Below are 12,324 nucleotides of genomic sequence, written 5' to 3'. Positions count from 1 at the left end.
AGATTACAGAGATGGTAGGCAACTGGATTGAGATCCCAAGAAAAACAGTTTGGGATCAGGGTAATATGGTTATCACAGAATTGCAGTAACAAGCTTTCACTAAAAGATGTAGATATGTGAAGACAGATTGTTCAACATGATTAATTTTATCATCATATTGTTGAAGGTTCAAGGTTGCTGAGAACGATGCACAAAAGACCATGTGTCAAAGATAGTTCCATGACTCAGTAAAAACATAGTTTCACCTTCTGGTTAATAGCACGGCTACCCTGAAAGTATTTGCAAGATCGCTAGAGAGATATCCTTTTATATAAAAGAACACTAAATTTTTTTATTACAAACTATTTAAAAGTTTCCAATTTACATTTATTTTATTTTTTAATTTTTACTTGCATCTATTCCATTTTTTGCACATTGTATCAATATTTACGAGTAGTCTTCGAACTCCTTTTTAGAAGAATCACACTAAACCATCCTACAACTGAAAGAAATATAATTGTTTTTATTTTGCCTATAAATGAAGGAGGAGGATTTGATGCAAAAGGCTTCACGTAATTCAATTGAGAACAACAATCAACTAACGGAGCACTCCAAGGGTGCCCCACACCTTCTCAATTAAGGTCCCGGCTTTCCATAAAGCGGTTTCGCTTGCAAAAAACTATTCAGCGATTTAGTTCCGTTCTACACTGTTCATAACCCATTTCGCTTGCAAAAAGTTCCGTTTTACACTGCTCATAACCCAGCGGCGTAGGTCACAGCAACAGTAATATCAACGGCACCAACACCGAAGGAAGCATCTCAGTCAACACAATAAATAACCACGCATATAATTAGCATATCCACCCATTCTCACATACAGTAGAAACTCCCCAACCCACAAAAAAGTGTCCATTTACAATGAAATTAAGTGGTAAACAATTGAAACTACCTCATATACATTTGCTTTCTGAAAAACGGGTACGTTTTCTCTTTCAAAAGAATAAATTCTAAAAATATAATTATTCTGTACCTTCACTATACTTCTCTTAATGTACCAATCTCCCACATCCTGTGCAATTAATCATCATGGTAGAGTTTGATGAAGAAAAAATTCTAAAAATATAATTATTATGTACCTTCACTATACTTCTCTCAAGCTACCAATCTCCCACATCCTGTGCAATTAATCATCATGGTAGAGTTTTGATGCGATCTCCCACATCCTGTGCAATTAATCATCATTGTAGAGTTTGATGCGAACTATGTTTCTGGATTCTCTGATTGGCGGCAATGCAAGAACGAATTAATAAACTCTCCCACATCCTGTGTAATTGATCATTATTGTAGAGTTTGATGTGAACCATGTTTCTTGATTGTCTGATGGGCGGAATGCAAGAATGAATTAATAAACATGCCCCTATTCCGCCCAAGAATGAATTAATAAACATGCCCCCTATTTTACAGCGCACTTCAGCTTTTCCCCATCCGATAACCTTGTTATATCTCCAGTCGACTTGATGTGCAATAATTCTAATGGATTTTGCCTAATAGGGTTAATATGCCGAGCAGGGTTGGAATTTGGATTTCTCTTTACCCGTCATACAATTTTTTTTTGACTTTTTAGGTCCTTATGCTTCCCGTCAAGAAACGTTATATTAAAAATTTTGCCCTTCAAAAGTGATGTTCTCATAATAAATTGAGGGTGTTATTGATGCTGTTACTTGTGCATTGCCTCGGGATGAGACTGCCCTCTTTGCTGCTGCAACTATAGTGGATAAGTTGAAGGTGAGCAAGGGATTGACCCCATACAGAAAGGCCATGGATCGGGCTCTGCGGATATGTAAAGGAAGGACTGTACGGGAAACAAATGAAGAACAATGTGATGAAGGATTTGATAGATGCCCATGTCTATAACAGAGATATTATTGCTCCCAAGTCTTGCATATTTTAGCCTTTCTCGCTGGCTCGCTGGCTCGTATACATTTTCTTTTGAAATCTAGATTAGCCCAGTAACTTCATTCAAAATTTGTTACTATTCTTTTGTTCCTAGTCCAATCAAAGCTTTAACCTCTTTCGATTACCCAATTCAAAATTCTTATTTGTACAGAGGAACATCTCTTACCGTTTCTTATTCTTTTGTATGTCACAATCCCTGATAGGACAACTAATTTGACCACTTTTGCTTCCCAATACAAAACTTGAAATACGAAGCACCTCATCTCCCTTTTCAAGCCCAATCCCTTTATCACATTAACCTCTTTCGATTACCCAATTCAAAATTCTTATTTGTACAGAGGAACATCTCTTACCGTTTCTTATTCTTTTGTATGTCACAATCCCTGATAGGACAACTAATTTGACCACTTTTGCTTCCCAATACAAAACTTGAAATACGAAGCACCTCATCTCCCTTTTCAAGCCCAATCCCTTTATCACATTTTAGTTGTTCTTTGAAAGCTGTGAGGGGAAAAAGAACATAGGAGAATTTCCCCAAACTATAAAGGTAATTTAAAGTTTCACAGATTCTGATTTTGATCTTGAGCTTCTGAAGCATGGGGCTGAAACTCAACTCCGTCCTTGTTGGGCACCTACATTCACTATAGCTTGGAGTTTTATACCGTAGGTTGAAGGCATTTCATAGGTTGATGTTTCACTCGGAGGCATGGTATGGAGGTTTCAACATATGTTGAGATTAAAGAGTATCTGCATAGCAGGGGGTTTGTGACAGCAGGCATACTTTGTGCATTATTTTGACGGGCATATCAATGTTTTCTTTATCCCTTCTGAAGCAAAGTATGGGGTCAAAGACATTGTGTCAAATCCATTTGATTGTATATCACAATATAATATTCTTTTAATTTTAAATAAAGGTGATCCTTGTAGATTCATTCCATTTAATGGGGAATTATTTGTCTTCAACTGATGCAAAAACATGGTATGTGAGATCTATACTGCATTTAATAATAATACGTGGTTTATATTTGCATGTTATAAAATATGTTTAAGATTCTCTTCTCTGTCGGATAACTGGTTTTAGGATTTCAGATCAGTTTTTCTAAAATTTTATCATTAATGATAATCTGATAGAGAAATGTTTAGACTCTTGAGTGAGATTTCAGATGATCTATCATAGGATGCAGAATATTGGTTGGACTTGGGAAGACTTGAAACATGGGAGGGCTAGAGAGAAAACTGCAGGTGATCGTAGAGCTTAGCCCTAACAAGAAGCTGCTTACACTGGTTGGAGATGATAAAGAATCAAGAATAAAAACTTTTTCTGTCATAACATTTAAATGAAGGATATCTTCAACTTAACGGAATCAGTGTGTCTGAGATTTAAACTGCATAATGCATTTAATAAGAATGATTTATTTTTGCATGTCAAATACAATCAGTAATCTATTGTCTGTCAAATGACTGGGTTTAGAATTTCAGATCAGTTTTCCTAAAAATTTATCAGTAGACCCACATTGTTTGAAGTATCACTAACCTGAACTTTGAAGCACAATTTGTAATTTCCTCGCAGTTTCCTTGGAGGCTGGAGCCAATCTTGAGCTGGGCGACAGCAATGCGTTGAGAGAGAGTGTGCAGTTGCACTGTGAATCATGAACTCGATTGTAAAAAGAAAACAAGCCCACGGGCCACATTCGTTGGGTAAAATACAGGGAGACCATGCAGTGGCAATGGGCATGCACAGATCTCCGAAATCATCCAGGGAAAAATCTTCGGCTAAAAGGGAATTGCCCATTCTCTACAAAAAAAAACTAAATCTCTGACTGAGAAAAAATGGCTATTGCCATTGGCTGCTCCCACATGCTAATTTCGTTCCTCCCACTGTCCCACATGCTAATTTGACAGCCTCGGCCCTCTTGAAATTTCCACAATTGCCAAGAGTTTCACGCAAAAGGAAGGAAACAGTGACGCCCTGCAGGCTGTGAGATAACAGAAACTATACCATTACCTAGGACGTGAGGTGACGTGAGGATGATAAGAAATAGCCATATTATAAGGAAACAGAACTATCCCTGTAACCTAGGTATAAGAACGTTTTGGAAAAAATTTGAAACGTCAAAAAAACGTTTTTAACTATTCTGGGCACGTCAATGAAAACGGGCATGGACAAATTCCAGCCATTAAATACGTTTAAAAAGGCTTATGACGGGCAAAATGCCCGTCAAATTCCAACCCTGATGCCGAGTGTTGTGTGAAAATATGGTTAATATCCCAAGTATTATATCTTGAATTCAAGATGAATATGGGCATAAAATAACAATGTGTGTCCAACTATAATTTAATTTACGAGAAACAGTAAAATAACAATGTGTGTCCAACTATAATTTAATTTACGAGAAACAGTTAGCTCAGTTGTATTTGACTTTTCGACTCTTTTCAAAAAAGAAAAAAGAAATCAAATTTTTATAAATCTGAAATTGAAGCATGCTTGCTACATTAATTATGACTTTATTTGAAGCATGTTTGCTACTACATTAATTATGACTTTATTTAAATATAATTTGCATGTATATATGACTTTATTGGAATATAATTTTTATATCTCAAATGAAAATTTCAAGCATACTTTACTATTAATCAAATTAAAAATTAAACTTTTATTTGAATATACCAAAAATGTTGTATTTAAATTTTAACATGAGTGCAAATGGGTGGTTGTGAGGTAACCAAAACTCCCACTTCCTGTAAATTTATTTTATGCTTTCCCATTTTGGGTGAACAACTAAGGTTGCAACTTTCCTCGTAACCTGCGCTATCTACGAGCAGTCATTAATCAAAACTACCACTTCCTGTAAATTTATTTTATGCTTTCCCATTTTGCGTGAACAACTAAGGTTGCAACTTTCCTTGTAACCTACGCTGTCTACGAGCAGTCATTAATCATGTCTTTCCTTGAATATAATTTTCATTAATCATGTCTTTCCTTGAATATAATTTTCATGTATCAAACTTTTACTTGAATATACCAGAAATGTTGTATTTAAATTTTAACATGAATGGCAAAACCGGGACACTAAACTGCTGCAGTGAAATACGACTGCTGCAGTGAAATACGACCAACATTATAAATATACTATCAGCACTACGCTATACAGTTGTAGAATAGACCATAGAATACTAAATGCGATGCACTTGTAGAATACTTGTAATGTTGATTGCTTGACTCTCCGTTGTCGGGTTCGTTGTCGGGTTCTCCCATTAAATCGGCAGGGATTGCCACTGCTTGCAGTCCTTGTTAATAATCAAGGCAGTGTGAGATGTTAAAGACACATATAAAAATAGATGACTAAATCGCTACCCAAATTATGAAATATAATAGCTTTATTCTAATTACAGTCATAAAATTCTGAGTAATTATAGGCACAGGAAAACCTGGATATGAGAGTAAATAATGGCCCAGCCCTACGGGTGACGTGGATAACTTAACCCACGCTGTCACTCTACAGGCCCTCGGCAGGTGAACTATCACTTTTTATAGTTTAAAGTCAAATCTCCGTAGATTCGACCCGGTTGCAATCTGCAAGTATTAATTACCACCCTTCTTTCCGGTTGGGGATGGCCACCTGCCGGTTCACCCGGTCTATCCGACTCCCGCCTTTTTTAAACCCTACTCTTTGTGTTTCGGGTCATTTTACTTCCTGTCGGGCTCAGTCAAGTTCCGCTCTATTGTTTTTGGTGATGGTTCTCCGGACTCGAACCTGGTTCTGCTCCACGGTGTTTTCTATGGACAATACACTCTGCCCATGTCCTGGGTCTTACTCTGTTGCGGTTCCTGGTGGTTTGCTGTGCCTTCGGGCTTTCTCTGCTGTGTTAATGAGTTGCTTGGGCGCGCGTTACCTTGCTGGTCTTCACCTGTGTGTAATGGTAAGTTTTTGGTTTTATGGGCGCTCTCTGTCACCTGGTTTCTTCTGGTTCCGTTAATTAGTTGTGTTCACTGTACAGATTGACTGCAACTTAAGCGCTCCCGGTTGGTTGAGTTCATCCTCGCCTCTGAAGGTAACATATGGTTCTCTGATTTACTCTGTTTCTGCTCCTGTTGCAACTTCTCACGGCTCTTGCTCCTTGTTCAGCTAGGGTTATCGGGTTCGGTCCCGCCGGTCTCCTTGTCGACTTGACTGTAAGTACTATGCGTTTCTTTCGCTGCACATCTCTGTTTCTTTCCTTTTTGGTATCAATCTACCTTTGGTTTGCCTGAACTCTGTTCTAACCTCGTTCTGTTTTGTATGCAAGTTGTCCTGGTGGCTAGCGGTCGAGGGTTTGGTCACATTCAACCTTCGGCTCCACTCTGACCTGACTCAGCTTGCAAACTGGTAGGGTTTGCTCCGTCTTTAATGTAACGGTAGACTATGGAGGGTTTGGTAGTTTAGGTGTTAGCTCTGTGACTGTTGCGATGAGTCGGCCGTGCCCCTTCTGGCGTTTCGTGACTTTTGTATCTCTGTTCTCAAGTAACAATATTTATGGCCGCGTTTTTGAAAAGGCGTTTGGTATTTTGATAATGTTCAGGGGTTTGTAATTTATGTGACTTTGTAACAATCCACAATTATGTGACGAATCTTATTAAGTTAACCTCCCTTTCTGCATACAGTGTTTGTGTTATTTTTATAAAGGAAAAATGAAACAGTAGTTGTATTTCTTGGTACCTGTTTGTCTTTGCAACAGCCGTAAAGTTCTGTGCTCTTGCTTGTTGGAGATGTATGTCCGCAGCGCTTCTTTCGTTTTTTCGATTCAATGGGTGTCTGTTGAATGTCTGTTGTTGACTCGATTTCGAATGGGTGTCTGTAGGTGTCCTTCCGTTACTTTGTTTCCTGTTACAGTTTAGTGGCTATTCGTTCCAATCTCATTCTTAGAACACACAGAAAGAATTTTGTTCATACATATGAAAATATCAGCAGTAGATTATTGCGTTGGAAAAAATAAAATATATGGCAATATTGTATTTTAGAGGTTTTGTTTTGCTGTCTGTCTCTCTTGTGCTGGAGCGTCTTTTTTTTTTTTTCGTCTCTGTTTTTAGATACATGGAGAGCATAACTGCTTCCCCTTTTCAGTTGAACTGTTCAACCAGAATTTTATAACTGTCACCCTGTTTCTTTTAATTAAGAGCTAACTAAATGCTAATTATCTCCTAAGCTAAAACAACTTACAATTATAATGTTGTGGCCTCTAACGACCTTCTGAAGGAAAAATGAAGCAAACAATAATTAAAAGAAATAACCATAAGCTTAATAACCTATCCACCTAAGCACGTAAACTTTGTCCGGTTTCTGTTCTCCTTCCGTGAGTCAGTAAACGGCCATTCGTCTCCTCGGAGCTGGATGCTCCTGCATCAGGCTCCCGGGGTGGCAAAAAGTCATGGCTCCGTTCCATGAGGTCGTCAATAGAATAACCCGCTTTCTGTATCTGCGTTGCGTTAAGCCACGAGCTGTCCTCTATTGGACGGTTCTTCCACTTGACCAAATACCGCAGATATTCCTTCCTACGTGTGCGCCTAGCTACCTGTGTGTCCAGAATCCTTTCAATCTCAAGGGGCGGTGCCGTTGGCAATTGTCTCATCCATGAATTTTCTTCATAACTGGTGTCCCGCGGTGGTTTTGCTACTGTATTATCTTCCGAATCAGCGACATACGGGAACAGATCTGCCACATTAAAAATGCGAGAAATACCAATCCCGGGTGGCAACTGTAACTCATAAGCGTTCGCAGAAAATTTTCAGATGATTTTACAGGGACCGATCTTCTTAAATTTTAATTTGCTGTACTCCCGTTTTGGAAACCTCTCCTTACGTAAATACGCAAGGACTTCATCCCCAACGTTGAACTGAACTTCCCGACGCCTTGAATCAGCTCGCTGTTTATACCTTTGACTGCTGTCTTGTAATTTCAGCTTGACCTGTTCGTGTAAATTACTCATCGCTTGAGAGAAATCTTCTCCATCAGCGCTTCGTTTTTCGAGCCTTCCCAAATCTCTTAATTCATGCACTCCACGTGGATGCATGTCGTACAAAATCTGAAAAGGACTGTAACCAGTGTTGCGATTAGGTGAATCGTTGTATGCGAATTCCGCCTGAGAAAGTACACGGTCCCACGTCCGGGAATTTTCACCTGTTAAACTCCGAAGTAAGTTTCCCAGACTCCTGTTGACCACTTCCGTCTGACCATCAGTCTGCGGATGATAAGCGGAGCTGAACTGTAATTGGGTATTTAACTTCTTGCACAGAGTTCGCCAAAAATGACCGGTGAACTTTACATCCCTGTCAGAGATAATGGATCTTGGAAGTCCATGCAACCGAATGATCTCAGTAAAAAAAAGATGTGCTATATAAGTGGCATCACTTGTTTTCTTGCAAGGTACAAAGTGTGCCATCTTCGAAAATCAGTCTACCACAACCATTACTGAATCGAAACCCCGTTGTGTCTTAGGCAAACCCAGAACAAAATCCATGCTAACGGAATCCCATGGTCGGCTTGGAATAGGTAATGGCGAATAAAGACCAGTGTTCTGACTGTGACCCTTTGCCAGTTGACAAACTTTGCATCTACTCACGTACCTCTGCACATCCCGCTGCAATTTTGGCCAAAAATAGAAATGTCGTACCTGAGCAATCGTCTTGTCTATCCCAAAGTGTCCAGCCTTACCCCCGCTGTGTTTTTCCTGGATAATGTTCTCTCGCATAGAGCAGTTGGGAATACATAATTGTCCCCCTTTAAACATCAATCCTTCTTGTAAATTGTAGTCTAACCATAGGCTATTGTTCCTCAACAGAGGGTTTTGGCAAGCCTCATAGGCCTCCTTAAATTCTTCATCTGTCTGATATAGTTCCATCAGGTGCTCAAAGCCCAAAACTTGCATCGTGCTCTCCTATAAGAGTAGGGTCCTCCTACTTAATGCATCTACCACCTTATTTGCTTGACCACTAATATGTTTTAGTACAATTGTGAAATTTTGTAGGTACTCAACCCATGCTGCATGCTTATGGTTCAATTTATGTTGCTGCATAATGTACTGTAACGCAGAGTTATCCGTAAATAACACAAACTCATTACCTAACAGATAATGCCTCCAATGCTTCAATGCTTGTATAATTGCGTAAAACTCTTTGTCGTAGGTTGAGTATTTCTGCCTACTCTCGTTCAGCTTTTCACTGAAATACACGACTAGTCTGTCCTCCTGACTAAGTACTACCCCAATGGCTGTCCCACTGGCATCACAACGAACTTGAAAGAGTTTGTTGAAGTCAGGTAGCCTCAATATCGGTCTTTCGGTGATCTTTTTTTTCAAATTCTGAAAACCACCTTCCGCTGCCTCAGTCCAGTGAAAAGGCTGATTTGCTTTCTTGATTGTATCCAGCATAGGTGCGCAGATCTCGCTGAAATTCCTGATGAATTTCCTGTAAAAACTTGCTAGTCCGTGGAAACTTCGGACTTCAAATAAACTTTTTGGAGAGGGCCAGCTAACTATAGCTGCCACCTTTTCTGGGTCCATCTTCAATTCATTTTCTGCAATTACAAAACCCAGGTACACTAACTCCCGCTGAAAAAAAGTACACTTTTTCAGATTGATCAGCAGCTTGTTTTGCTGCAGCTTCCTCAACACACTCTGAACATGCCTGAAATGTTCTTCCCTAGTTTTATTAAAAATCATAATATCATCCAGATAAACTATTACGAATTTCCCAATGAATTCTTTCAGCACTTCATTCATCAGGCGCATGAACGTGATGGGAGCATTACTCAACCCAAATGGCATCACCAGCCACTCATATAAGCCTTCGTTCGTCTTGAAAGCTGTCTTCCACTCATCTCCTTCTCGAATTCGAATCTGGTGGTATCCACTCTTCAAGTCAATTTTTGAGAAATAAGCTGCCCCGCTCAGACAATCCATCATATCGTCCATTCTTGCTAAGGGAAACCTGTACCTAACCGTAATTTTGTTTATGGCTCTGGAATCTGTGCACATTCGCCATTCGCCTCCCTTCTTTGGAGCTAGCACGGTTGGTACTGCACAGGGGCTCATGCTCTCTCGAATCAACCCTTTGTCCAACAACTCCTGGACTTGTTTCCTGATTTCCTCATGGTCCTTAGGACTCATACGATAAGCTGCTTTATTTGGCAGACTTGCCCCTGGTATAAATTCAATACAGTGACTAATACCTCTCCTGGGTGGTAGTTCATCCGGAAGGTCATCCACCACGATGTCCCAAATTCCTGCAGCAGCTTTTGGATTTCCTCGGGCAAATCTGAAATCTGTGTATGCAATATCACTGCTTTTGGTCTTCGTATGACAGCAAAATTTACTTCACTGTCCTCAATCTGTTTTATAAATTCTTTTCCGCCCATCAGCAATGCCTTCACTCCACTGGCTTCTGCTGTACTTTCCTCTTTGATGGGTACAAGCGTGTGCTTGATCCCATCTTTGACAAACTTATAACAATTGGTTTTTCCGTCATGAACTGCGCTCCTGTCAAACTGCCAGGGTCGTCCTAGCAGTATATGACAGACATCCATTGGCATAACATCGCAGATAATTTTATCCTTATACCTGCCTATCTGAAACTCCACCTCACACTGTTCATCAACTAACAGTTGATGTCCTTTCTGCAGCCATGACACTTTGTAGGGAGTGGGGTGCTTCACCTTTTTCAATCCCAGTTTCTCCACCATCTCTACAGCCACTAAGTTATCAGTACTTCCGCTGTCAATGATCAGTTTGCAACACTTACCCTGTGACTTGCAAACAGTTCGAAACAAAGCCTTTCGCTGATCAGGCTCTGCAACTTCCTTTGCTGGTTTTAACAGCACCTTATTCAACACCAAAGCTTCACCTGTCTCTGGTGCGTTCTCTACCTCTTGAGGTGTTGCCTCAGCATCCTCTGGCTGAGAAACATAAGCTCCTCTTCCACCCACCGGTTCACCTTCAGGACAGTCATACGACTTGTGTCCCAACTTGTGGCAACGATAACACTGGACAGTTCCTCTGGCCCGACCATTTCCTCGTCCTCGCTGAGCTGGTCGTCCTCCTCTAGTGCTATTGTCCTTTTCTGCTGTACCAGCAGACTTAAAACTGCTGCCTTCTTCACTTGAACCTGTACCTCTACCTCTACCAAAAGCCTTACCCTTGCCCCTGCCAGTTCCACCTCCTCTCCTGGCATTTTGCTTCTGGTTAATTTTCTCCTCTGCCTTTAGTGCAAACTGGTATGCTTCATCCAAAGTTTTGGGTGAGAGGATACCGATCTCATCCAATATTTCCCCCCTCAAACCGTTCACATATCTTGATGTCTTCTCTGGGGTATCTTCTACATATCCTGCTCGCAAATTCAATTTATAAAATTCCTCTGTAAATTCTTTAACAGTCATCCCTCTCTGTTTTAGGTTCTGCACCTGTCTATACAACATGATCTGATAATCTTTCGGCAGAAACTTTTCCTTTAGTTTTGCCTCCATTCTGGCCCACTTCTTAATAGGCTGTTTGTGTAACCTCTTCCTTTCCGCCTGAACGCTGTCCCACCACAAGGACGCATGTCCTTTCAGCTTGGTGGCGGCAAACTTCACCTGTTTGTCTTCACTAGTTTCCTCAAATTCAAAATATTTGTTTACTTCACTTAACCAATCTAACAACACGTCTGCAGACAGACTTCCGTCATAAGTGGGTAGCTCGTGCTTTGGCTTATGGCTAGACAGCAAAACTGACTTTAATAACCGAAATTCCGGTGTCACCCCTTCAAATTCATCTTCTGGTTCTGCTACATCTTCGTCACTATCATCTGCTGGGTCTCTCCTTCCCCCAGCTTCCACCACTGCCAATCTCTCACGCAAAGCACGAATCTCTTCACGGAGTTCCTCTTCTGCTACCCTCCGGACCGCTCTTCCTCTTCCTCTTCCTCTTCCTCTTCTGCCAACCTCCATTTGCTCTTATTCAACAAACTGCTCTGATACCACTTTTGATGGCCCAGCCCTACGGGTGACGTGGATAACTTAACCCACGCTGTCACTCTACAGGCCCTCGGTAGGTGAACTGTCACTTTTTATAGTTTAAAGTCAAATCTCCGTAGATTCGACCTGATTGCAATCTGCAAGTATTAATTACCACCCTTCTTCCCGGTTGGGGATGGCCACCTGCCGGTTCACCCGGTCTATCCGCCTCCCGCCTTTGTTAAACCCTACTCTTTGTGTTTCGGGTCATTTTACTTCCTGTCGGGCTCAGTCAAGTTCTGCTCTGTGGTTTTTGGTGATGGTTCTCCGGACTCGAACCTGGTTCTGCTCCACGGTGTTTTCTATGGACAATACACTCTGCCCATGTCCTCGGTCTTACTCTGTTGCAGTTCCTGGTGGTTTGCTA

At 40.7% G+C, this 12,324-nt stretch overlaps 1 protein-coding gene across 1 annotated transcript; it reads right to left on the bottom strand.

Moving 5' to 3' along the window:
* Positions 1 to 8,361: 8,361 nt before the first annotated feature.
* LOC149214222 (uncharacterized) lies at positions 8,362 to 11,891 on the bottom strand. The gene is made up of 6 exons (XM_089389333.1): positions 10,623 to 11,891; positions 10,418 to 10,468; positions 10,140 to 10,298; positions 9,534 to 9,610; positions 8,887 to 9,376; positions 8,362 to 8,796 (listed from the first exon to the last, which is right to left on the bottom strand). Exons 1-6 carry the CDS (start codon positions 11,889 to 11,891, stop codon positions 8,362 to 8,364), a joined length of 2,481 nt encoding a protein of 826 aa, XP_089245459.1.
* Between the last annotated feature and the right edge of the window lie 433 nt (positions 11,892 to 12,324).

Source organism: Pinus tabuliformis, chromosome 1_1, assembly GCF_031772625.1.
Source record: "Pinus tabuliformis cultivar Carrire ecotype Pingquan chromosome 1_1, CPIR1, whole genome shotgun sequence".
Taxonomy (NCBI): domain Eukaryota; kingdom Viridiplantae; phylum Streptophyta; class Pinopsida; order Pinales; family Pinaceae; genus Pinus; species Pinus tabuliformis.
The sequence above is the reverse complement of the archived record's forward strand: the minus strand, read 5'-3'. Positions and strand labels throughout refer to the sequence as shown.